The 27,251-nt window shown below is 43.7% G+C and overlaps 1 protein-coding gene across 2 annotated transcripts; it reads left to right on the forward strand.

Annotated features, from left to right (window-relative positions):
- Positions 1 to 27,251, forward strand: ahdc1 (AT hook, DNA binding motif, containing 1). 2 transcript variants are annotated; one of them, XM_041807963.1, is made up of 6 exons: positions 1 to 509; positions 18,768 to 18,959; positions 19,223 to 20,530; positions 20,647 to 22,370; positions 22,599 to 24,327; positions 25,997 to 27,251. In XM_041807963.1, the coding sequence occupies exons 3-5, from the start codon at positions 19,343 to 19,345 to the stop codon at positions 24,319 to 24,321; spliced, it is 4,635 nt and encodes a 1,544-aa protein (XP_041663897.1). In that variant the 5' UTR covers positions 1 to 509; positions 18,768 to 18,959; positions 19,223 to 19,342; the 3' UTR covers positions 24,322 to 24,327; positions 25,997 to 27,251. The 2 variants fall into 2 exon arrangements, with proteins under 2 accessions (XP_041663897.1, XP_041663898.1); XM_041807964.1 differs by having other exon boundaries at positions 18,768 to 18,927.

Consider the following 27,251-nt stretch of genomic DNA (forward strand, 5'->3'; position numbering starts at 1 on the left):
CGCACGGGCGCACGGTCGATTTTCGCCTCCCGCATACTGGGGAGTCCCGTGCCTGTCACCAAAACCAGAACACAGGGCGCGAGCGCAGCTGTGTCAGCGCATGAATTAGAGGAAAAACTGACCACCAACCTCCCTTCTACACATTTTTGTTCCCCCTTTCCTTTTGTGTTTTTGCTTTCCCATTTTTGTGGGTGCAGATATTTGCTGTGAGCCAGAGGAGCGGTTTCTCCGCTGAGTCGCACGAGACGGTGGCGCGCGACGGCAGAAGGAGACAGCGTTTACACTGATGTGGAAGGACTGTCTCCCTCCGACGCGGGGAGCCCAGATGAAGGGGGAACGCTGCTCGCTGACGGCTGCAGCCGTCGAGTCAAATGCTCCATGACCCGCGCGAGGAGAGGAGCGAAGCATCGCCACTGACAGCCGCGCGAGCTCACAGCACCGCCAGCCAGCGTTGACACCGCAACAACTCCAGCAGCCAGCGCGAGCCCCCAGACTCTCTCTCTCTCCTGGTGAGTGCGCGTGCAGCATCTTGAGTACACAACACCATAAATTTTGCTAAGGCTACTGTCCGCTCCGCCAGCTGTGCTGCGCACCTCTGGCTACGTTTGTTTCTGAGTGTTTCACATGAACCTGAGCGCTGCCAGTGACCGACGGAGCTCTGCTCCTCTCTGCTCCTGCCGCTGGGTCATTTGGGCTTTAGTGTGGGTATGCAGCGTGTGTGGCGGGATCCCAGATTATGATGTTATAACTCACACAAACACATATAGTGCGAGTGAATGCGCGCATGAACCCAATACCCCCACCCGTTTTTGCCCTTTTCTCCCCTATTAGTCTCATTTCACTAAACTTCTGTGGAGTGTAGGCAGGGCACAGCACTGCTCCAGGTACTGTCACACTGCTGGCACATTCACATACCATTGTATCTTGTTTGTTTGCTGCCTCCTTAGACTGTGGATGAGTTTGTCTGGACTTTTCTGATAGGGAATTCAAATCCCAGGGACACATACCAGAGGTTTGACTGTGAGCCCAGCTCCTGATGATGGACAGATGTTTGCTTTACATATAAACAGGAGACACAGAGAGTCCTGCTGAGCATCCGTCCAGCACCCCCTCCCCCTGGGGGTTTCCATCCCGGCAGGCAGCCCCCCCTGAGCTGTCAGGGCAGTTGTAGGCAGGACACAGCAGCAGCAGCAGCAGCTCATCCTGCAGTGGCAACAGGGCCGGTGTGCTGAGGAGACACGACGTACTCATGGTGGTGATTATCAGCTCTTGTCTGTGCTTAGTGGGGAGGAGGAGGAAAAGGGGGGAGGGGGTAGAAAGGAAGAAAGAGTGCATGAGAAGGAGAAGGGGAGAGTGTGAGAGTAAGAGGGGAGTCAATGTCGATGTCTGGGAAGTGACAGTTCGTTATTTAAGGGGCCCTCAGAGACGTGCACAGGCTGCCCCAGTGCAGGTGCAGTTAGTATGCAGAGAGATGCTCTGTCTGTCTGTCTGTCTGTCTCCCACTCACACTGTCTCACTCTTTCAGATGCTGCTCAAAGAGTGAGTTCTCTCGTTGGACATAATGAATAATTTCCACCCTCTGAGTACTGGAATGAAAAGGAAATGGCGTTACTTTGGCATGCTGCCGCTTGCTGTCTGTCAGACTTGTCTTCAGTGTATGGCCCTGTGTGTGAGAGACAAACAGAGAATGTGAACATATAACAGCTTAGGCCTATTGTGCTTCCTACCTGTGTGAGCGGGGCTAGTTGTCATGGTAACGGCCTTGTAGCTCCGTTGATGTTCCTCCTGTCCTCATTGGCAGGGTCAGTGCACCTAACACACCACATCTCGTCTCAAAGCCCCGCGTGTGCGCGTCTATGCACATGTGTACTTCCAAGTGTGTGTTTGTGCGCTATAGAAGTACCTTTTGTTTGCACCTCGCTGCAGTTTGTAGGCGTTTTGGTGTGTTGATGGCTTTAGTGTATCTGTGTGTTTGTGTTGCAGTGACACAAAGATACACCCTGCTGATGTGACAGCTCAGCCAATCACCTGTTTCCTCTATCTGCCTATCAGCACGAAAGGTTGCCATAGCCAGACGTCCTCTTGATATGGAGGTCGTCAGGGAGGTGGAGAAGACAGAAATGGACACACTAATACATACATATGCACATATACACATAAAATAGTGTTACATATTTATTTATGCTGATTTACTCAGGTTTTTAGGAAGTTTTGTAGGTGGTGCAACCTGTTGCATGGGTGACTGCAGGTCTGGAGGAGTGGCAGCTTGTTGAAGAACAAGAAAGTAGCGTGACGCTCTTTGTATTCACATCCTTTTTACTTCTAGCCACAGCCCGATGAAACAATGGCACCATACTGAGCTTCAATAACTCAATACAAAGAATACTAGAGTTTGTCTAAAACTATCATAGCAGCAGATGTTTAATTTGATAATTTAGGTGTCAAGCTGCGCACAAGATTTTTCAGAGATTTTTTTCAAGCCATTCTAGCTCTCCCTATTGAACCCTTCAAAAAACTGCCATGCATTAAAAGGGAATTTACACCAGCATCATGAATGAGTCAGGCCATTATTAGTCAGCACTTGAAATCCCTACCGAAATACATGAGACATTAATTTTAGGGCACAGACTCACATAAACAGTCCCATTCACAGTGACTAAATGTGGTTGGATAGAGCTCAGAGCTTTTGTCTGTAAGATGCAAATGATATGGTGTTTCAAAAAAGGAGCATTTATTCAGCTCTGCAAGCTTTCCAATTCTCTGTTGTGCAAAAACAGTCTTCTATACTACAAAGTGGGGCAGCAGAATTTTAAATGTCAGTATGATACTAGTCAATATAAGGCGGCATCAATACCTATTTGATGCCACAGCTATAAGAAGTCTTAGGCAGCTGATACAGAGTAATTTCATAACTTTAATTGTAAAAAATTACGGGCAATATCCTGCACACTGTCCACTACTCCAAAACCATAATGTTGCCTATGTTCATTCAGGAATACTAGCTGCATTTTCATTGCCCCTAGAAATGCACAAAATCTAAAGAGCACAATAAAAAACTGGTAATTGAAACTCCTGAATTTGGAGAAACCTCTCAAATATCACCACAAAGTTTTTACACTCTCATGAGGAGGTTTTTAAGATGTTTCAATAGAGAAAAACGTCGCAAAAGTGCAATGGAAACAATTTTTCTGCATTTACAAGTCACAGGAAGTAATGTATGGCGTCCCATGACCAGTTCAGCAGAGTCCCGGGAGATGAGATTTTACGAGAATTACGAGGCTCATGCCCAAAACTCGCTTTAATGGAAGCACATTTAAAGCGCAAATGTACTTAGTCAAAATTTAAGAAGTATCGCTTTTATTTTGCAAAAATCTGCAATGGAAACGTAGCTATACTTGTCATACATTTAAACATTTTTTTGCAAAATTGATATACAGTTTTACTTGGCGGAGAAGACTCTTCTCAAAAGATGCTCCCTGGGTTCGGCAAGCAGCATGCTTTGACTTTCCAGGGATCAAATAGAAACCCCCATATGGACAAAAAAATCTATAGTAGCATGAATGAGGGTGCAACAAGCTTTATGCTATAAAGGAGGAGGCTGGGGCGGAGGAGGTTAAACTTTGCCAGTAGGGATTAGTGAGAATTATGTCATTTTTAAATACACTGCTGTGTTGAGAGAAAGAGCTGTGATTGGCTGTTAGAGCTGGGCGGCAATTATTAAATCAACTGGCTGTCAGCTGATCACGGCTACCGTTTCCGGCATGAACTAACACTAAGCTTAGCTGCAACTTAGGCGATATACAGGAGCTTACATGTGCACATGTTTAATGAAATAGTCGTAATTTTTTAGTTCAATCACTTTCTATAACATCTGTCATTTAAATAACAGCGACATTTTTAAGACAAATGAATACTGAAGTCATTTGACAACCATACTACAAAGTAGGCCCATAAAACAATCAAATCTGAAGTTGTGATTAATCTCAGAATTTTTGTAGTTAATCGCATCCTTTTTATAATATTTTAAAGTTCAACTATTTTCTATTTAAAACTAATTTTGAGTGTTTTTGATTTTCCTGCAGTGTTAAACTATTTGCACAGGATTAGTATTTCCTAGGAACCTCTGGTAATTTGTAATCATGCAGGACATCTGGGTTTTCAATCCCACGTGAACTGACCATATCTGCAATCTGCGGTGTAAAAAATTTCCAGGGCAAATTACTGACCATATTTTGGCACACTGAGGCCCACAGGTAATACTAATCCCATGTGAATGATCCCAAATCAAAAGAGTGTAGGACAGTGTTAATTTTGGCAGCTATTTTTAGTTTTACTCTCATCCTTAGTCTTCAGAATAAATGCCTTTTAGTTTTAGTCAGATTGTAGTAATTTTGACTCTTTATAGTTTTAGTCGATAAAAAATCAAAAACATTTTAGTCTAGTTTAAGTCCATAAAAAGCCATAACGTTTGAGTCTTAACTTTTAGTCCAAGCATCTATTCTCTTGCCAAACGATGGTAGTGTGTTCTATGCTCTCTGCCAAACCTGGGGTCCCTGCTTTCTACAGCTGAGAGGCAGAAGAGCTTCAGATGTGTTGTATTTGACAGACTTACCCACAGTGGAAAAATATCATGGACTTTGAATGCCTGACAAAATTGGATCACATTTTAATCTAGTTTGACTTATCCTGATGAAAACTAAACTTACTTTTTTTTTCAGTTTCAGTCATCAAAGATCTATTTTTGGCAAGTCTTAGTCTAGTCTTTCTCATAGAAACAAGACTAGGTTCAAACCGCAACTTTTGAAATGCTGACTGTGTGTTCTGGCAGAGGGATTTGTTTTTGGGGTGTGTAATTGTGCTGTCCCCTTATGTCTGTGGGTTGAGAATTAAAGGATCCCAAAAGTTTAAAACATAAAGAAAGCCCTGTCAGCAGTAAACAGCTAACCTGACACCAGATCGAGTCATGCGTCCGTTGCATGAATATATCTCACATTCACCTGGGTAAGCATTCCGGAAGGACAGGGCTTTTCAAAAAATTCTTGAAAAGTGATTGTAGGAACGTTCTGTATGTCACATTCATGACCATCAGCTCAAAGCAGCAAATGATGTTGTGCGCAGGCACTACTCTTGTGCTAACAGGCTACTGCTGCTGTAGATTGTTAATGACGGAGCTTCTCTGTGAATAAAACTGATGCCAAGGCCAGTTGGGATTAAAAACATCTTCTATGCCAAGACAAGCTTTCGATGTGGCCCTATGATTTTGTTTTAAAAAGAAATGTGATCCAGTTACAATTAAACATTGTCCAGTTATGGCAAAACTTCTACTGTGGCTAAGTCCGCACCAATCACTCCAGTAGCAGCCATTGTATACAACCATTAATGCAACAACTAACCCTGTCCCCCTGCAACTATCACATACTCATGCCGAAGCAGGTCAGCAAAGGAGCGAAAACATCTTTCACATCATGAAAAATCTTTCAGTGCTACTTTTATTCTTTTTTTTCATAAAGAAACGTGATCCAGTTCTAGTAAACTGATGCAATGCTAAAGCTACATCCGAAGTAATCACTGCAGAGGAGGCAGCCTTTACTGTCGGCTTTGAGTACAACTAAACCCTGCCCATAGTGCAACTCTGTATGTATGGCTCTGAAAGTAACGTCACTCAGTCAGTCAGTCACATACATACCCAAGAGGTCAGCCCAAAAAAAAGTGCGTCCACAAACATTTTTAGTCATAGTTTTAGTCGACAAAATTAGCACTGGTGCAGGATAATATCCACAGTATCAACTGCATAAAAACAGTTAAAAATGACTGAAAATGTCAACACATGACGTCTTGCTTCTTTTATACATTAATGGGAGGGATACTTGACTTCCTTTCACCTTTTTTCTGTCTGTTAAGCTTCAGATACACTCAGGTGACACAACCTTAATGTGTAATGAAAGAGTTAGAAGATTGTTCACTAGATTAATGGTTATGGACAACTGTCTAGAGAGCTAAAACATAGAGAAAAAAACACTTCAATGCATGTCTTTTAGAAACTTTTGACACATATAGACGCAGAAGGCAATATGTATAACCTTGCATTCTTTGTATGAACTTTAAAAATTCACTGCGTTTTCACTGCTGAAGCCATGCAGCAACATCATGTTTTTCTTCAGGAATGTCTGTAAATTCAAGAACATCACAGCATTTGCTTATCTCGTGCAAATGCATTACAACAAACACTGATGTTGGGGGTTATTCACTAATTATCAGAGGTTTATGGGTAATATTCATCTTGTGCAAATAGTCCTTAAGGGTAATTGATTTTTTGTATGAATACACACCTGCTTTTACAGGTAGATTCAAGATTATGGTGATAACTTAACCGGGAAAAGAAACTTATTATGGAAATAAGCGATCGGTTAAAAGGTAAATGTTTGATAACACAAGATGCAGATGACTTTTGACTTATGAAATGAGACATTTAAGAGCACTGGTGAACTCATTTGACATCACTGTGCTTGCAGGGAGAGGCTGCAGTGGCCTCCCAAAGTGTGCTGAAATGGACAATAAAGCATGTGATTCATCGCAATAAACACTGCACTTAGTAAATAGAGATTAATTTGATTAATTTGATTAATCTCAACAGCTGTACTACAAAGTACTCTTTTCACAGTACTACCTGATTGAGTATTTTAGAAGTACTTTACAACTTTTAACATTTTCCACTCTGCAGTGAGCTGCTGGCAAAAATAAATAAATAAAATTAGTCATCATTTTGTCCTTGGAGTGATAGGTCCTGTCTTTTATGACTCCTATTAATCTAATCGTCACCTGAAGTGAAATAGCTTTTGCCACAGGCAGGTAAATGTGGTTCAACTCCCACACACAGAGGCAAACACATACACACACATAGAGGTGCACCCACACAGACACACAGCTACCATTTAACATTAGTGTAAGCAGTGTTTGTATGCTCCATTCTGTCACCTCCCACACGATACATTCATAAAAGCTCCTCCGCGCCAAAGCCACTGACTCAATAGAAGACATCTCCCCTTCTCTTTTCCCTCATGTGTCTATCCCTCTCTTCTTCCTCCCCCCACTTTCCTATACATTCTTCCTCACCTACCTTCCTCATTCTCCTTGTCTCCTTCACCAGCCCCAGCCCCCTTACAGGGCCGGTTGCAGCCGGTTTGAGTCTGACAGTAGAGAGGAAGCGTCGACCTCTCACCTCCGGAGGATAGAGGGAGGGAGGCAAGAGGAGAGGGATGATGGAGGGCAGCGGGGTGGACAGGGGGGGATAGAGGTGGGGAAGGAGGGTTGAAACTGCAAGAGGCGAGGAGAGGTCAAAGAACAGGAGGGATTTGAGAAGGAGAGGAGGGGTGGGGGGGCGAAGTAAGGGACCGAGAGAGGAGAGAGAGGAGGACGGAGGGGTCAGGGAGTGATAAATGGAAGGAGAGCGGCAGAGATGGATGGATGAAGGAGGGAGGGATGGAGCGCGTGAGAGGATGAGAAAGGAGAGGAAGACGGAGTGTGAAGCTGCTGTGTACCTCCCTAACAAGCTGGACAGAATCAGCTCAATTATTAAAGAGGAGCGAGAGATGGGGAAAACACGCAGACGTACAAACACACACTTGTGCGCACAAAAGCATCTCTTCGTCTGGAGCACATGCAGACTCACAAACATACACACTTTCTGTAGATCAACATACGAACACATGTACAGTACGTCTGATTTCCTCTCCTCGTGCGTCAGCGTGTTGTTTTCATCACTTTGTGAGTGTGGTACACATGTGTCTGGGTATGTGTGTTAAAAACAGTGAGTCAGAGGATAAGCAGAGACTTGTTAGTGATTCTCCTCACCCAACACTCCCCCCAACTCCCCCCTCCACTCTCCTCAATTTGGCTCCGTCTCAATGTTCCACCAGCGTGGCTTCAATGTCGTCCCATCAATATGAACAGATAATCAGAGCACTGAGGGGTCTGCCTATAAATCCCCACCGCAAATATAGTTCTCACCTTCTTCCCTTCCTTTCTTCCCCCTCCCTTCCTCCCCCCTCCTCCTGCCCGTTCCATCCTTTTTCTTCTTCCCTTTCTTCCCTCCTTCTCTGAGGAAGTGTATGCCCCCAAGGGACGAAAAGATTCGCTACCTTCCAGGAGAGAGATTGTGAGTGTGCAGGGATGATAGTGTGTGTGCGTGAAAGTGAGAACACACACTTCCTGAGACAGGGAGGGAAACGAGAAGGAGAGAGAGAGAGGCAAGGGATGAGCAAGTGAGGAGTGAGTGAGAGAGTGAAATCAGGAGGCTGTGGAGGGGGAGGAGAGAGGAAGAGATAAGAGAGAAAGACAGAGAAGAGTCGGGGAGAAGGGGGAAGATGGATGAATGCACTGCGCACTGAGCGTGTGCGTGAGTTAGAGAGAGAGAGAAAAAGAAAAGAGATGGAGAGAAGCAGGTAGACAGAGAGGGACGGAAGGGGTTTCTTATCCTCTCAGCAGAAGTCATAATTTCTTCGAGCGTGCACAGATGTGTATGTGTTTGTGAGTGTTACCTCGCTCAGGCTCCAGGCCAAGACTCTGAGAGGTACAGCGGTGCATCGTCTGTGTGTAGTGTGAGCGGCATGCATGTGTGTTAAGGGAGGCTGTGGCTGATGAGCTGTCAGTACCTACAGTTGGAATGTTCACAAGGCGGCCATTGTTGTTCAAACAGCCAGCAGCCTTCTCCTTGGCAACGGGCGCTGCAGCAGCGTCTCCCACAGCAACTGTGGAACAGGAGTATGGAGGGAGGAAGAGGAGGTGGAGTCAGGAAGTCAGGGCCGCAGCACCGAGGCCCCTCTCCAAAACACTGGCCTCAAGGTCTGAGAGTGTGCCGGGGTCCAAGCATCTGGTTTGTGTGTCTTCTGTGTGAGGTAGAAAAGCCTGACTGACTCTGAGTGTGTCGGTATGTGAGGTTTTTAAGTGCGTCAGCGTGAGCGTGCATCCTTACTCGAACTTTCTCCGTGTTTGTGTGTACTAGGGCTGCACAATCGTGGCAAATATAATCATCACGGTTACTGAGATTAAGCCTGAGCAATTACTCCAAATTCACTTTTGCTATTTTCAAACCTCAGGAGGTGCAAAATGTCTTTAACCTGAAATGTTTTTGAAAATTAGTGCTACATGATTCGTTAATGATGTGCAACTGCCATTATACTGGACCATACAGTATCTCAAATACTGTAAGAAAGCTCACTGCGGTAAAATGCCTCGCTTCACATGCACATTTGCAATGATTAACTTATTTTCTGTACTAATTGCTGATTTAATCTATTTACCGTATTCAGATGCTTTAAGTTATTAATCTATTCACCGTAACTCAAATCCTGCAGGAAAGCTCTCTGCAGTAAAATGCTGTACCTCATATACTGTTTGCACTAATCAGCTATCTTAAATGATGTTATCTATAAATCTGCCCACATCCTTGCATGTTTTATACTCTGAACATGTCTCATCAGCAGTTTTGCACCCTTCGCACATTTTGCAACCATACTATTGCACACAGACATGTATATACTTGAGAGAGCCTGCACATATTCAAATCTAGATTCCTGTACATTGAGAGCAAAGCTTACTGAAGTCAAATTCCTTGTTGCAGAAGCAAGGACAATAAAGCTGATTCTGATTCAGTATTGCAGTTTGTGATTGTGATATAATACAATCATGATATCATGAGTTTTCATGCTTGGTTATAAAGGAAAATGCAAAGAATCATGTTGGTTTTGGAATATGTATTTTTCAACTTAAAACATAAAAATATCTATTAGCAAAAACCCTAAAGTTTTTACAGTACTACTTAAATAATGACGTCAAAAGTGTTTTTATTTTCAAAATCCTGGTACTTCTGCAAGATTAGTTCCTAACCGGGTTCCAGGCCCATCGGGGGGCACAAAAGATTTTGGAGGTTTGCATACATTAACTACAATAAATTAAACACTAGCTGGATGGCTCATAAAAAACGTATTTAGGTAGCGACAAATGTGTATGGGCCTATTTCTCACTAAAACAATTCAAGTTGACGCTAATCTCTGACAGCGAGGCTGATGGTCTGCGGGGGCAGTGGCACTACCTTCCAAGTACTACTCAATACTAAAATGATTGCAGCCTTTTATGTAATTGCAAAGCCTGATATTGTGATTGCAACTGTGTTTAAATCAGCTGTGCAGCACTAGTCTTAATAGCAATTTAATACTTTCTTTTTTCACAGCAGAGATATTATGCTCTCATGCAAACTTTCAAGAGTATTTTTTTTTAGAATATCTTACAAAAAATCCTACTTTCCTTATTTTTGTATATATTTCAAAACATAAAACATAAAAATCCTCTTCAATACAACTCATATCAAATTTACAATATAGGTCAAAATAATAATAACTTTATTTTCAAAACCATTCAGGCATTTTTAATTTTATTTTATATTTATCTAATATTGTACTGCTTATAATAAAGAAATGTTTATTGCTTGTTTGTTGAAAAACAAATAAAATAAGGAACTTAATAGCATATTAAATCACAATCTCAATATTGGGAAAAGAAATTGCATCCAGATTATGTTTTGAAATAATTTTTTGAAAATATATATAGAATAATGACTCACAATGAAAATAAGTAAATAAAAAGAAATCATACAACAATCTCTTAAAAATTTACCACATGGCAAAATCTACAGACAAAACAAGCTAACAAAATAAGTCACAGTAATTGTAAGGTATGTACGATAAATGGCGATATTTCCGAGCTCACTTTAGCCAAAACCGTCACACTTTTTTTTAATGTAAAGAACCCGAGCGTCTCCTGTGCAAAGAGAGGCTGATTTAAAAGAAGCTCAGAGAAGTAGAAAGTCTGGTAGTTGTTTTACATCGGGAGCTTCAATCAAAACATTCAGGGCTCACGATAAGAGTGTTGCACCGTAGGCAACCACCTTTACCTGATGGTACAGTTGGACATTTTGCCAATATTTAAGGCTGATAAATGATTTACACAGAAGATATGTACAACTGATTTATTGGCTGTAAATATGGATACCGATATTTAATTTTCTTTTTATAGTTTTGGGCTCTTGGATAATGGATAAAGTCAGAAACAGGGATGAGAGTGGGGGAGGAAGGAGCCACAGGCCGGACTTGGCCCTATTTCCCCTGCTTACATGGGATGCGATCTAACCACTTGGCCAACTGCACCCCCTAATATTTAACCTTTCAGTCAAATATCTGCTGATGCCAATATCATGTTGATAGGATTGTGCATCCCTAGTTATTGTTTAATCATGATTATCTTGTGTTCATGATTCTGTTTGAAATTAAAACTGATTAGTCGTCCAGCACTAGTGCGTACATGTCATCTCTTTGCAGCTGCATGAATCGCACATGGGAGTGTTTCTGTCTGCACCTCAGTGGTGGGTTTTATCCTCCTGTATTTGCATGTGTTTGTGAGCGCATGCCTCTAGACGTTTCCATGTGTGTCCCTGTTTGTGTGTAACATGTGCACACTCCTAGCTGTTCCCAGCTGGCGCGGCTCGTCACATGACCCGAGTGAGGGGCGGCCATCAGCAGCGCCAGGAAACCGCCTGCAGGAGAAAAAGAAAGAGAGGGAGAGATAGAGGAACGAGAGTGTCAGAGTGAGTTGAGGATGAGGGAGGGGTGTTGTGGGAGAGAAAGTGGGGGCGGGAGGTGCGCGGGGAGAGAGATCAGAGAGGAAGAGAAGTGAGGAAGGGGAGTGATGGAGGAAGAGGAAGGGTATACAGTCCTCCTCGTCTTAAAATAACTCCAACAGTCAGATAGGGAGACAGTCAGAAGGGGGTAGGGTGGGGAGGGGGTCCTGGTTTTTGTGTTGACTAATGTTTCCAGCGACTTCTTCCTCTCCGCTCAGTCCCGTGTGTGCATCCTTGGCTGAGCCGCCACTGTATCTTCTCTGTGTGAAGTCTGTTTACGTTAGATGTGTGTCTGTGTGTGAATGTCTGTCTGCCTTTTTGTTTGTCTGCACATATGGTTTATGTGTTACTCTCTGTTCATTTGTATGCTTTGTGTGCCTGTTTGCTGTGCTTGTGTCTGCGTGCGTGCTCACTCTTGGCAGGAGATACAGCAGCACGCACTCTGATGATGGAGATCATTAGGAATTTCCTGCAGCTGGGGAGGAGGTGGTGGAGGGAGAGTTTTTTGGAGGGAGCTGGGCAGGGCGGGTGGGATGTGAGTGGGTGAGAATGAGAGGAGAGGTCAGAGTGAAGGAGAGCACGAGTGGGTGGGAGGGAGGGTCTCCATGCCAGCATGCGTGCTGGACTTTTTTTGGTTTGACTGACGTGTGTGTGAGAGCAGTCTGCAGACCTCCAAAGTTCAGTTGTGCTTTGGAGGGTTATTCTGGTAGTTTTAATACATGCATCTCAGACCAGGTAGGGTGATTTGTGCGTCATTTTCCTCGCCCTCTTTGGCAAAATCACACACAGCAGAAGCTCCAAAGAAATGATCTGCTGATTGGCCAAGTTTGGAAGTTTTTCTTTTTTACTGCCTGTTGGGCCACAATGCACCGCAGTCAAGACAGGGCCTTTCAACTTGAATGCCTTTTCCATTTGACTGAGATGAAACTTTGCACATTTTGGCTGAGTAAATACTGAAAACTTTTCCTCTAGCATGGGATTAAATGAGATTCTTTAAATCAAACCTGTCAATCTATCAGTTTAAGATAATCTCAAGGTTGTTAAAAGTGAATAAAGTTCTTCCTTTATTCTCATGTGATATCCCATCAGTTTTTGCTTGAAGAACAATTACATTTAAACTCTGCTATGATTGACTGACATGATTAATACTCAGTGGGTGTTAACGATTCTTTCAGTGCTTTACAGTCATGTGCTATGTCTCATATGGTTGTCAGATTTTTATCAGGAAAAATAAGGATTATTTTGTTAGCTGTTAAAAGTTATTTGGACAAAAAAAACAAAAACAAAAACAAAAACAAAACTGTAGAGCAGTGCTACCAAAGAGCCAAATTGCTGACGGGTGAAAATCCAGTAGTTACTAAAACAATATATATTAATCAGAGTTTGAGCCATTGCTTTTTATCCCAATTGCCAAGTCCATCAGGTGCTTGTGAACTCTCACTTCTCACTTTTTAAAGTTTAAGTCTAGTTTTAATGGACAACTAAAAGCATTTTAGTCAAATCAGTGTCAACAAAAAGCTACTACGTTTTCATCAAACTTTAAGTCAAAGCATGTACTGTTTTAAGCAAATTCTTGAAATTAATCTAGGACTCATATTAATGCATGATCTGCTTAGATTCTGACAGATTATATGTACTCCATATGATTCTCTTATTGATAAGACCCCTAAAAAAGACAGGAAATATGGGGACAGAAAGGGGGACGACATGCACCAAACATGCGCCGATACCGGGTTTGGATCCTGCAACCACTGCATTGAGGACTACACCCTCAGTCTGCTGCACAAACTGAGCAAAACTGCTGCCAGAATGTGGATTTTGGCCATCAGAAAGTCCAGCACAAACATTTTAGTCTCATTTAATCTCCTTGATTAAAAATTAAGCATAGTGTTAATTCAGGAGAAGTCAAGTTCTGCCATATAACTGAGATCAGCTGATCTAACACAAGCCCTCATTAGCTGACAGGCAGCTGATTCACTCTAAGCAGGCTAACTGAACTCACACTGTAATATTTAACCTTCTCTAACCTGGCTATGCTTTGCTGTTCTCTCTGGAAGCTGCTTTTTCTCAACCCTCCTCCACCCCAGCTCCTCCTCTATGTTTTAATCAGTGTCATTCCGTTGTCACTTATGCCTGCTCTGATCTGGGTTACTGTTGCCACAAGCTGTCCCTGCCACAAGCTTTCCTTGTAGACACAGGGAGAACAGGATTGTGTGCAGTTCTTGTTTAATGCTTTCCACACAGGCTTGTGGAAGACAGGGGAATCCCAGGACAGTCACATATACAAATAACTGCAATGACAGCAAATTATTAACTGATAAAAAGAGAAAATTTATAAACCACAAATCATGTGTTTCTTGACAAAGTGGGCGAACTAAGCTTAACTGTCGTCAGAGTTTTTATCTACAAAGATCTTTTTAGCTAGTCTTGGTCTCATGTTCTTCATGGAATAAATGTTTGTCAACAAACATATTTAGTCATAGTTTTAGTCAACCAAATCAACACTGATGTGCACCAAACAGAATCAGAATCAGGAGTTGAGCCTGTGACCAGCGTGATGAAGACTGTTGCCTCTGTGCATAAAATGCCACTCTACTGACTGAGCCAAAGCAGCTCCCTCTTTTAGCTACTTTAATATCATGTGTTTGAAAACCTTGTTGTCTGTTATTTAGAGAACTATTTCCCGACCTGAGGTCCAGGCACCCTTCGGGGGAGGGGGGGGGGGCGCACCACAGATCTAAGGGGGCCGCAGGGCACTCTCTGCTCTGACGTTGTCAAAATCAGATATGCACACATATATGTATTTAATCTTAACTAGAAACATTACATACAAAGGCGTATTAAGGTCACACTAACAGATAATATAAAGAGGATTTTGAGAAAGTTGAATTCTTTTTAGAAAAACTTCCAAATGTATGAGATTATAGTCATGTATTTACACAAAACCAAACCAAGAATTTACAAGTTTAAAAAGACATACATTTATGAGAAAATAATAAAAATTTCCTAATTTAGAAATGAAAAAATTTCGACACTAGTATAACCCCAAAATTTCAAGCTTTTAAAGTCATACATTTATGAGAAACCAGACTGAAATCAGCAGTTTGATAGCCCCAGTTTACAGAAATGCCTCCTCTAAGTCCAGATGATGATGATGATGTGATGATTCTGGGATAAAGGTACTCTGTTATAAATCAGTCCCAGTAAAAAGCAGGCTCTTAAAGGAGGAACACAACTTCATCTGGTCTGATTTTCTTCCACACAAGCGCCTATTTTTGGGCTTTATAATGTCAAAAATTCCAGGTTTTGGTTCACCTTATTAGACATCTTGACACTTTTGAGGTTTTTGTCTGGTACAACTACAAATTTGGAAACTTGATAGTATCTGTTTTTTCTTGAAAATCAAAAGATCCTCTTCATGTTATTAGGTTTTAGAGAGGCTCTCCCTCTTGTTGAAATAATGGATAGTTTACACAGATATTTTGGCAGCAACCTATGAAGTACCCCCCTTAAAAAACTGAATAATCATTCAGACACTGCATTTTTTATCTACTTGGGCTGTCTTTGTGAAATATAAAAATTGGTTTGATGATCTGAAACATTTAAGTGTGATTAATATGCAAAAAACTCAGGAATCAGAAAGGGGGCAAATACTTTTTCACAGCAAGTAAGCAAGCTTATTATTTTGTCAGAAAAACAATTAAAATTTATGCTTTTCTTATATATGAGTACGAGGCCCTCAGATTAAAGTTTGGGACCGCCAATTTAGATGACCGATGATATTAAAAAGCCTTAAAAAAGGATATTCACTCAGCTTTAATGCTTGTTGGGGGGCTTTTCATGCCTTTAACTTGATAAAACAGTGGATAGTGTGGGGGAAGAGAGAAAGGAAGATGCCACGAGTCACCTTAGCTGCCTGCTTGGAGGACTAAGGCCTCCATATGTGGCCATCAGCACTGCTTTGATTCAAGCATAAGAGGGAGAGCACTGCCTAAACTGCAAGGACACGTGAACAAATATGTGCAAGCATGCAGGTGCAAATTTTGGTAATTAAAAGCAAGAGTACTGGGTGTCTAGGTCTTCTACTTTTGTCACCATGTTTTTGAAACAGGTATTGACACTGTTTGATTTGACTGTTTGGTATTGTGATGACTTTAATTAAAAATGTTTCATTGTTCAAGTTTCAAGGATGTTTATTATCCAGAATACAACACGACACTGAAAGCGTCCCTATAGGGGCTTGTAAAAAGTAAGTCATGAAGTTGTCAAACAGTTTTAGGGACTGTCATGCATTATTTGTGACATATTTTTAACAGCTGATTGTTTTTTCTATGTTACATTGTGCATTCTTATGGCTGCTGGAGCTGCAGGTCGAGGTTGCATCAGGGTTGAGGTGGCGTAGAGGAACGAGAGTCTGATGGTAGCTGAGTTTCTGCGCCGTGTCACTCAGTCTCTGTGGACTTGCTCCCCCCTCCTCCCTCCCTCTCCTGCCCTCACATACACTTTCTCCATCTTCCTCTCTCTGTGTTTTATCCCTCCTTCTTCTTATCTGTCTAAACCTCTCTGTGGAGCTCCCCCCCTCCTCCTCCCCTCACCCACCTCTCTCTCTCTCACTCACTACCTCTCTCTCTCTCTCTCTCTCCCCTCCATGCCCCCCCCCCCCCTCCCTTTACACCCCCCCATGCTGTTTCGGTGCTGCTGCCTGTCTCTTAGCAACAACTGCACACCCGTTAGAGCTCAGTGAGTGCTTTTACAAACACACCCAGGAAGACACACTCATAGATGTGCACGCTCACAGCCACACACACACGCATGCGGGTGCAAACACATCCACAACCACACACACACACATGCAAGGTCTAGTTCCTCATTGAGGGTTGCTGCTGGCAGGCCTGTGAGTCTGCAAGCCTTTGTGGCAGTGAGAAAGATGGGAAGAGAATAGATATGCTGTACAGCTACCATGTACAGAATGATTGTAGCTCTCAGACTATGCACAACAGGGCAACTGTCCAAACTGGCAGGTTTTTGTCTCACTCAGGCAAATACTTCCTGTTGTTTCAATGCTTTCCTGTTAGAATGCTGAAACTTTTTATATGCAGATGAAAACTGCGCAGCATCAAAAAAATTCAGACACTCATAGGGGAGCTGCTCTTTGTGGAGCACATTCAACAGATCATCATGTGGGAGCCATACACACCATCACTGAGACAATACTACGCCAAAAACCCAGAGCTGTTCATACTAAAATGCACCAAAACGCCACATATGACGCTGAATATATCGAAACTGCTTCTGATAGAAGCCAGGAGTATTTGCTTAAACAATGAATCATAGTGGGAGCGTTTGATTGGCTGGCATCTAAGCCCTGTCAGAATGCCTCCCGCCGAACACAGTAGAGGGATATTTGCATGTGTGTCTTTGTTTTGTGTGTGTGACTCTGTATTTTGTGTGTGCATGTTATGTCTTTATGTGCAAATTGATGTGTGATTGTGTGGGAGGATGAAGCTGTGGGGGCATATTTGAGTGTGTCTTTGTGTGTTGGTATGTGTCATGTCGCCGTGCGTGCGTGCGTCAGTGCAGTGTATGTGAGCACATGTGCAGCAATGTTTAATTAAAGCATGTGTTCTTCCTTTTCTCGCACACCGGTCAGATGGAGCCTTAATTAATGAATGCTGTTAATTAGACGTCAGAGAAAGTGAGAATGGGAGGGAAGAAGGGGGGGGGGGGGTTAAATAAAGTCTGTGTGTGTCTGTGAGTGTGTTCAGCTCCATGTTTGTCCGTCCCAGTTGTGTCATTCCTCAGAGCAGCAGAACATTGAGCTCGGTCTGCTCCATGTGTGCAGCCCCAAACTCTGCTACAGCAAAACTCTCCCACTCCCCCTCCTCCTCTCTTCTCGCCTTTGCCAACTTTTTCTCGCTCCCTCTTTAATCTGTCTGCCTCTGTCTGTCTGTCTCTCCACGTACCATCCTTACCCCCCCATCTCAATCATGTCTTTCACCTCTCTCTTCGTCTTCTGTCTCTTGCTCTGAGTCTGATACTTTGTCACCCATTCACGCACTCATTCGCATGTCTTTCACCCCCTCCTCTCCCACTCTTTTCCTTCTCTCTCTCCTCTCCCTCCCTCCTAATCAAAGCCATATGTTGGAGAGGAAAGCAGGGAGATCTGAGGATGGATGGGATTGTATTGTATGAGAAGAGTGTGGTACACTTTTGGAGCCAGCAGTGTTTTTTTATGCGTGCAAGTGTGGCATGCATGCTTGCAATTGTTTGTGTGCATGCATGTCGTCACGTGCGAGTCTGTTAGCACGTGTGGTCCAGATTTTTTAAGACTTGTGTCTGTTTCTGGCTTTCTTTACTCCCTTTTCTCCTCTGCTCTGGGTTTCTATAATCCCTCCATCGCTCCTGTCTTCCTGTCACCTTCATCTCTCCATCCTCTTAACACCTCTCTATTCATCACCTCTCTGCTTCCCCCTGGTGGCTGTGATTATTCACACATTCCCATTCTTGTTGCATCCTCCAAGTCTAGTCCTTTGTACTGCATTTGAATAGTTTTGGTGAAATCTGGCAAGCAGTGTGAGTACATTTGTGTGTATAAGTATGTGTGCTTTTCAGCTCTACTCAATTGTTTATTTTAATTTATGCATTTTTACATCTACTTACTCAAATATGCTGGATTAGAAAATACAACACTCATTCCCATACATAATAGACTCCTATGATTCTGTTCATAATCATGTATTGATGATAATCAGTATGTTAGAATAGATTACACACAGTGGCAAAGGCTTACATGCATTCCCAGAATCTGCTGCTGTATACCAAAATGAAATATTAACTACAATTAGAGAGTAAAAAATTTATACTGCAAGTCATTCCACTATAATTGCGTCTGATGTGAGATGGTGCAGCCCCCACCAAAATACTGATTCTCGTCTGGTCTGATGCGTGCTCTGACATCATGTACTAATCTCTTATTCTCTTTTTCTTTCTGCTCCACCCTCCTCCCAATCCTTTCTTTTTCCCCCACCTTCTTCAACTCCCTGTCCCTTCTTTGCTCTCTCTCTCTCTCTTTCTCTGTTTCTTTCTCTCACTCTAGCAACCATGGGCAGAAGACAGGAGCAGAGGGGAGACAGAGAAGTATGTGAGCTCTCCACTGCAGTATTGATGACCCAATGATCCCCTGCAGAACAGAGCCAGTCAGGCAGACAGAGGGAGGCTCAACTCAGAATCAAAATCAGAATCAGCGCCACTCTTCGGTAAAAGCAGCCAATTTAGCAGGATATGAATGGTAAATGTAATCTAATGTTGTAATGCTGCTATGTGGGCGGCACAGTTAATAGAGTAAAGTGCATTACAGATGAGGTTTATGGCCCACTGCCAAAAATATTGATGATTCTATCACATCTATCATTTTAACAGTATTTGCTGCCTTACTGATACAAACATTTACTGGCATGCAGTTTAGATTAAACTTCTTTAATTAACAATAAGATGCTAACTTTTTTGTGAACTTTCTATCAAGTTGATTGTTGTTTTTCTCTCTGTCCATAGGTACTTGAATCTTTTTCCCAGCTCCTATAGGAAGACAACTAAAAAGAAAAAAACATTCATTTTCACACAGTGTCAGCAGCACTGTTTTTCTCCATCGTTACCAGCAGGACTGTCCACTGAATGAGTAGGTTGTCAGATCACCTACACTCAGGCCAAACTGGGGCTCCAGTGTGCTTTAGTGGGACTCAGGCAAAAGAAACAGCATTTGTAGGGGGGCTGGAGGGGCTGGCAGGCCCAGAGGTCTGGACCAGGGAGCTTGGGCCCCAAGAGGGGTCCCAGGATCCCTTTAACGATGGACTGGCACCACTGACCTCTGACCATTTCCCCTCCTCCTCTCCTGCTGCCCTGGCAAACGGCCTCCCTCTACAGAGAAGGCTTGGGCTCAACACTTGCCGGCGGAGACAGCTGGAGACTCATACCACGCCTGAGGCGCATACATTTGCAGAGACTTTTAGAAACATGCAAACGCACATAGACCCAGATGTGCTTTCACATGAACACCTGGATAATTGTGGGCAAATGGATATAAACGCACAAATGATATCGGTAAGACCAGAATGCTCAAGAACTCTTACTCCAGAGGCCATAAACACAACCTCACCTCAAACTCTGTCTTTGGCACTTGGCAATCATTCAGCCTCTACCAATCAGGTGGCAGCACCAGTCCTCAGTGCAGAGACAGACATGCCTTCAACCTTTTGTCCAATCACTATTGATCAAAACCCAAACACAGTCTCATCTGCTCTTCCTGTGGAGGCAGAGAAAAAGTATGCACTCCGCAGTTCTGGACGTCCTCGATTTCCATGTCATCTCCGCAAGTCGTCCCGCCTCCGGCGAAGTATGGAGGATGGGGAAAAGAAAGTAGGAAAGGAAAAAGAAGAAGAGGAGGATGAGGTATTAGAGGAGAAGATTTGGAGTGTTAAAGAAGAGGAGGTTGCTGTCGGTGAGAAACAAGAAAACTCCTCTGTGGAGGCTGTTCTCCCTGCTGCTCCCTGCCCTACAGACATTCCTCTTGCTTTAACTGTTCCCAAACCTGTCCCTAAAGCTATACCTAAACCTGGGCCAAGACTTGGGCATAGACCTGGACCTAAATCCAGATCAAGGCCTGGACCTAAATCTGTCCATAAAGCAGCTCCCAAAAGTGTCATGAAAAGGCGACAGGCAGCCCAGTCTTTGGCTAATCAACTTTCCGCTCATCTTGCATTTGCAAACACATCCTCCATCCCTTCACCCCTGCTAACTGTGAGGGGGGAACCTGCTGGAACGTTGGGAGTAACTCCTATCAACAACAAGAAACGTTATGTTGGTGTAAGTAAATTTGTAGTTACAGATCACCACACACATTTTAGAGCGTATGCAGTATATCATGTCTGTTTTACAAAGACTGAATTTCAATATGTTTTATGTTGGACTCTGCTTTATAGGTGAGGAGAATTGTTGTCAAGGTGGCTCGCATCCCTGTCAGCCTTAGCCGCCGACAGAAAAGCTACAAAATTTCCAATTTGGAGACATCTACAGGGACAGATAAAGTCAATGATGGTGGTTCAGAGGGCTCAGAAGCAGTACGAGAGCCGACTGCACTTCTACGCATGAAGAACAATGGGAAGAGTGTTATGGTGATGTTCCCTCCTGGAGAAATGCCCGTAATTCTCAAACGAAGGCGGGGGCGACCACCTAAACAGGCCCAGCCGGGAATACCAGGAGAGCCTCTGAATGTGGGGGCTGCTGCTGGTAATGCAGACCAGCCCAAGAAGCCCCAAAGGAGACGTCGGACTAAACTCCCCTCCCCTTATCCTTCCTATGTTAATGATACTAATGATGTGAAAACAGAGTATGGGGATGTTCTTTCCAAACTGGCCTTTTTAAACCGCCAGCCCCCTGCCACTGGCCGCTCTTCTCCTCCTCGCTGTTGGACACCCAGTGAGCCAGAAAGCTTTCATATGCCTTTGGAAAACCCTGGAATATCCACCCTGCTTCATCGGCTAACTGGGACTAGACGCCCTAGAGGGGGCAGAGGAGGGGGCCTTGGAAGGGGTGGAGGAGCAGCAGGGGGGATTGGGGGCAGCGAGCGCAATAAGAGCACTTTCAGTGACTTCTTTGAGTCCATTGGAAAGAAGCGGAAACTGAGCCCTCTGTCAGAGTTTGGTTTACCAAGAAAAAGGGGAAAGGGTGCGGGTGGGGTGGGTAGAGGAGGGGGTATTGTAGGAACAGAGCCTGGGGGAGAGAAAATAGTAAAGAAAAGACGAGCAAGAAAAAATGGTGCATTCAAAGGAGAGGGAGTTTCAATGGGTCAAGACTGGCCCAATGGGGCAGGTGGTTGGGGGGAGGATGGGGGAATGGGCAAAGACAGAGGTTTAGGTGGGTATCAGTTCTGTGGATCACCAAGAGGGGGGTTTTCCTCCTGTGAGGTTAGGAGGGGAGGTGTTTACAGCAGTCAAGGAGGAAATAGAGGGGCTGGACCAGCTGGGGACGACTCACAAGGCCTTTTTGCTGGATATTTCCGGTCACTGCTTGACTCAGATGATTCGTCTGACCTGTTGGACATTTCCTCCTCACAGTCAGACCCCCGCAAAGCTTCATCTACTCCTGGTTATGAGCCATCCAGTCCAGCAACAGGGCATAGCTGGTCCCCAGCATTCCCCAAGTGGGGCAGCAAAGGTGCAAATTCTGGGGTGGATGGCTCAGCCCAAACCAACTGCCCCTCAGCCAGGCAGCCATATAGTTATGGAAGTCTGGCACAAACATCTCCAACCACTTCTACCTATACCAAATCCACTCCCCCTTCTCTCTCACACTCCCCCAGCTCCCCCCACCCTTCCTCTTTTGGCCACTACTCTCCTGGTTACTCCTCCTCTTCTCCTGCAGTGCCACAGAGATCCTCAGACTGTAGCTTTGCATATGGATCTGGACAAGGCAGTGGCAAGGCCAGTGCTGCTGGACAAATGGGTTTCTCTAATTATCAGACAGGAGCCAAGCGTGGCTTTAGTGGATACTCTGCAGCAGGGCATCCCTCCATGGTGAGGGGAGAGTCAACAGGACCCACATCACCAGGAGGAGGCTACATGTCTGTGGCAAAAGGTAGCCCTTTCAGCTCCTCTTCCTCTCCTGAAGGTTACAAACATTGCAACTCCAATCAGTGGGGCTACAGGTAAATCACCTCTCATCATAAAAAATATTCACAATATTTTTATTCACAAATATTCACAAAAGCAGTCCAACAAATACAAACAATCCAAACAACTTTTTAACACAAGAGTATGATTTGGACAAAAACATTGTGATATCTGTTTCAATAGAGATAATTCTCAATGACCATATGACACATTCTGTTTTGTGTTTTGTAATTGGTGTTTCTATAATTATGCTGTATTTTCAGACAAGGTTATGGTGGATGGTCAACAGACGGCTTTGGACATCAATATCATGGCTACAGTGAATATGGCTCCAATGAGTCCAAAGACATCTTGGATATCTCAAACTACACCCCCCAGAAGGCCAAGCGACAACCTTTTCATGAAAGCCTTTCAGAATCTTCTTCAGACTCTTCACATCTTGGCTCTGCAGCCACTGGTAGTGGACCTGGCTCCACAAGTGGCATGTACAAACACAGTGAGGCCGCATCTGTTGGTGGAGAGGGGGGTCAGTCAAGTCTGTCCAGCCTGGAGAAATTAATGATGGACTGGCATGAGAGTGCTTCAGGGCCCTCATATAACTGGAGCCAGAATGTCCTATTCCAGGGTGGAGGGACTGGTAAACCTGGCCGCGGACGCAGGAAACGGATTGACCATGAAAAAGAAGGGGGCTCTTCTTTACTCTCTGATTCCCCATCAAGTCCCTCGCCAACCTCTACTCCTGGACCTAGGCGAGGACGGGGCAGAGGTTCTAGAGGAGGTAGAGGGGGTTTGTCTCCATGTCAAAGAGAGCGACCTACAGGGGCCAAAGGCAGGGGCAAGGCTGCTTCCACATCAGCAGTGGGAGCATCATTGACTACCGGAGGTCCAGAAATGTCTGGGCTGTTCCATGAGGGGCTGGACTACTACAGTGGAGACAGCAGTAGCCTCTCCCCCCTTGCCACTCCCAATCCTGCTCCACCCTCCACCTACCTTCCAGACCCCAGTGAGTATCCCTCCCCCTATTCTGCCCATCCCTCCACACCCTCCTCTGAGGAGCGATATCCAGCCTTGTACCCTGGAGAATCCTCCTCTTCCCTTTCACCAAATGTCTCATCTCCCCCTTATCCACCTAAGCCAACCCCTCCTCCTCCCCAGTCCTACCACCCTGTCCCCTCCAGGACCTTTTCCCCCTCTTGCTCCCCCTCCCCACGGGTGACACCCCACTGTGGCACTGCGCTCAGTCCCCCGCAACGCCCCCCTCCAAAAGACCCACAGTTCTCACAGTATGACTCTCCCAGCTATTGCAGTTCCCCCTACTGGTACGGACAGACGTCTCACAGCAGCAGCCCAAGCCCACACTCACACAGCACACACTCAAATACAGCCATACACACTCAAAGTAACCAGCACACTAGTCCTCATGGAAATACACATGGTAATCCCCTCGCCAGCCCAAATGCCAATGCACATGCTCAAATTAACCAGACTACCCATGACCAGACTACACACCAACACAATACACAGCAACATACAACACTGACTTCAAACACCAACACCCATCCCACCTCACTCCTCCCAAGCAACCTCCTCTCCCACTCAAACGCTAATGCCAACAACACACACACCAACTCCAGCCTTTCCTCTGGCACACACTCAATCCCCAGTCCAAGCATCCACTCACACTCAACTCCTGTGCTTTACGACGAGTGCAACAGTCCCTCAACCTTGTCCCCCCACAAACGGGATCTGACTCCCCACCCCATGAGCACAGGCCTCCGCCAGGGTCCATTGTCTCACCCCCTATACCCAAAACCTACCCTGGACTCCTCGCCCCATCAGGAGGACATTAGTGGCTTCTCCTTGTCCCATCAACCCTACCAGGCTATGGGACAGCGCTATCCCTCCCAGGCAGCTCACGGAGGAGGTGTGCTGTGCCAGCTCCTGGACCCAACCAATGACGACAGCTTCAGCGTTACCAGCCTGTAACAGCAGGTGAGTCTATGTAACCATAAAAAAACAAGGCCGCCTTTAAAATAAGTACTTTTAGGCAGTTAATTTAGAGTTCAAGAATCAGGTCTTGACTTGGTCAGACTTGCCCTTCCACATATGCAGCACACAGCATAAGACTGTTTTGATTGGTTGCGTTCTCAACCACTAAAAATATGCCGTTTGGATTAGGTAAGGGCACTCACGTAGAGCTTGCAGCAGGAGAACTTCACGTTTACAGGAGGTTCCTCAAATACATACACAACAATAGGGAACAATTTGCAGCTAACTGAGGAAAGCTGTAAGCAGGGGTATCAAACTCAATTACAGCAGGGGCGACATTCTGTATTTAGGTCTAACCTGAGAGCCTAACATGGTCAACATTTAACCATAAACTATCAACCTCATTTTCAGCTGGAATGAATTATGGAGAAAAAAAAGTTCTGATAATAAATAATTCTGAGATTAAAAAAGTCAAAATTATAAGTTCAGAGGCTCAAAATCTGACATAAAAAGTCTAACTTATTAATTTAAAAGCTGGAAAAATGAAATTTAAAGTAAAAAAAATGGTTCTAAAAGATAACATTCAAAATCATGAGTTTTAATGGTCAAAATATGACTTACAATTGTGAATCTAAAAGGTCAAAAATGAGATAAAAAGTCAAAGTTATAAATTGAAAAGGTCAAAATATGAAAAAGAGTCAAGACCATAACTTTAAGTCATAAATGTCAGATGCAAAATTTTAAAAATTGATATGAAAACACAAATTAATGTATTTTTTCACATTCCCGACTTTCTTTCTAAATATTTTACGCTTTAATTTTCCATTTTTTTATGACATAGCAAGATTATTTCAAATCACCAAGGTTAAGTCTACATTTTTATTCTGGAGGAAATCTGCAGACCTCATACTAGTGAGCCTGTTATAAAAAAAAATATATGATCTTGCAGGCCGGGTAAAACTGTACTATGGGCAGTATCTGGCCCCCGGGCCTTGAGTTTGACACCCCTGCTGTAAAGAGTAACAAACTTAACTATGTAAAGTGAACTCTGTCATGAACCTGCCTACTTGCTCTCTGTGAACACTCAGGACTATTTCCTGCTCAGTTCACACATTACTATACACAAGAGAATGCTCATGGATATTAAAAAGGGCTTGTTAAATGTCCAGACAAAAGAATATGTGACATCCCCATTCCAACATGCAGCCCTTGGGGTAATGACTACATTTTTTGGAGTGCAATGCATATGTGATGGAAGTAAAATTGCGTCAAATGTGCATGCCAGAAGAGGGGAGGGCTAGTTTTTGGGACTGTGCATGTATTTTGATTTTGATGCATCTACAATATAAACCAAAGGCTGTAAATCATGCACACTAGTGTAATAAGAGAGGGCTGGTATGGTAACATTCAATTATTGCATTCATGTAGGTTCGTGTTTGCCAATTCTCTCATTTAAAGGTTGTTACTGGTGGACTGGAATGTTTTATACTTTAGTAAAAACATTAATGGAAAGATTCTATTGGTTAGAGGGAAATATCTTACAAGATTTTTTGAAATTGTGCCAAAGTTAATTTTTCAATTCATGAAATGCTTCTAATGTTAGAGAGGAAATATGTTACTTTTTCCTTACTTATACTCTTCCCCTCTTCTCTCCTCTTCTTTCTTTTTTCAGGTGCATTCAAGCTTTTACAGATTTGCAAACATTTCTTTTCTTTTTTTGGTAAGGAAATTTTTCTTTGTGAGAGACTGTGAATTGAAGGGTGAGAATTTAGCTGCCAGCTATGGACAGTAAAGCTTTAATTCTCCAGCACTGACAATCAAGATAAACAGCAACCTTGTACCTAAGCATGGGCACACACAAATGCACACAAACACAGTTACACACAAATACAGACACGCATGTGCAGATTTACCCACTACCTAAACATAAAAAAATAAAATCATACATGTGTACACTCACACTCTCTGCTGGAATGAGGGAATGGCCAAGAGGAGCTGACGAATGAATACCAGACGCTGACGGATAGAGTGTAAACCCGTTTCCTCACCCCTTTGAGTCCTTCTGTGATACAAAGAGGTCTCTTTATCCCACAAGTCTGTATCTCAACCAATGTTTCTGGTCCTGTTCTGTACATCTGCAATATTGAAATGCTAAGATCTCAATGCTCTCTCTCGTTCTGTGTCTTTCCTGTGTTCTCTCTCAACCTCTCCTCCTCTGCTAAACCAGCATATGTGGTCTGCATTTGACCTACACAATACCTGCATTTCTGTCTTTGTGCCCCAGCCTGCACCGTATCTGAGCCCAAATCTACTTTTTAAATGCCATGAGCCTAAAAAGCATCCTGCTCTGTGCACTCTTTGTGTTGTGTACCATAAGAGAAAAGTGGACTTAAACAGTTTCTGCTCTTGAAAAATACCAGCATCTGTACATACAACTTCAGCTCCAAGTTAGGGGCTCCCCCTCTTCAATCTGAAGGTCCATCATCAACACCCCCTCCTCAGAGCCCTGCAATGGTATCTCTGTGGGGGGAGAGAGAGAGAGGACTGCAGCATGGAGACCCAACATCCTGTGTTTTGCTGTTTTAACTACAAGGGAAAGAGACATTGAAATCACAAAAACGGCCCCAAAGAGACTGTTGTTTTCTGTGTGGGAATGTGAAACTGAGAAGGGTGTGTTTGCGTGACTGCAGAAATGCATGTATTTGTGTGTATGTGCGCAATTATGTGAGTTTGTGTGCGTGCCTGTGGGGTCAAAAGGAGTGAAACAGCCTAGACACCAAAGTCTTGGCGGGGCCTCATTCTTTCTTTCACTCTCTCCCTTCTTTTTTCTGTGGTCTTGTGTTGTTTGGTGGTTTTTGTGATGAAAAAAATTGTATATCTGTCTGTTACATATCATGTATGTATCTGAGGTGCAAAATATTTAAATA

Source organism: Cheilinus undulatus, linkage group 16 (assembly GCF_018320785.1).
Source record: "Cheilinus undulatus linkage group 16, ASM1832078v1, whole genome shotgun sequence".
Classification (NCBI taxonomy): domain Eukaryota; kingdom Metazoa; phylum Chordata; class Actinopteri; order Labriformes; family Labridae; genus Cheilinus; species Cheilinus undulatus.

Bases quoted from the DNA above. Each gene is read 5' to 3' on its own strand.
- ahdc1 (XM_041807963.1), top strand. From the start codon at position 19,343: ATGAGTAGGTTGTCAGATCACCTACACTCAGGCCAAACTGGGGCTCCA. The intron at 20,531-20,646 runs GTAAGTAAATTT...TCTGCTTTATAG, and splicing joins ACAAGAAACGTTATGTTGGT to GTGAGGAGAATTGTTGTCAA. The intron at 22,371-22,598 runs GTAAATCACCTC...CTGTATTTTCAG, and splicing joins TCCAATCAGTGGGGCTACAG to ACAAGGTTATGGTGGATGGT.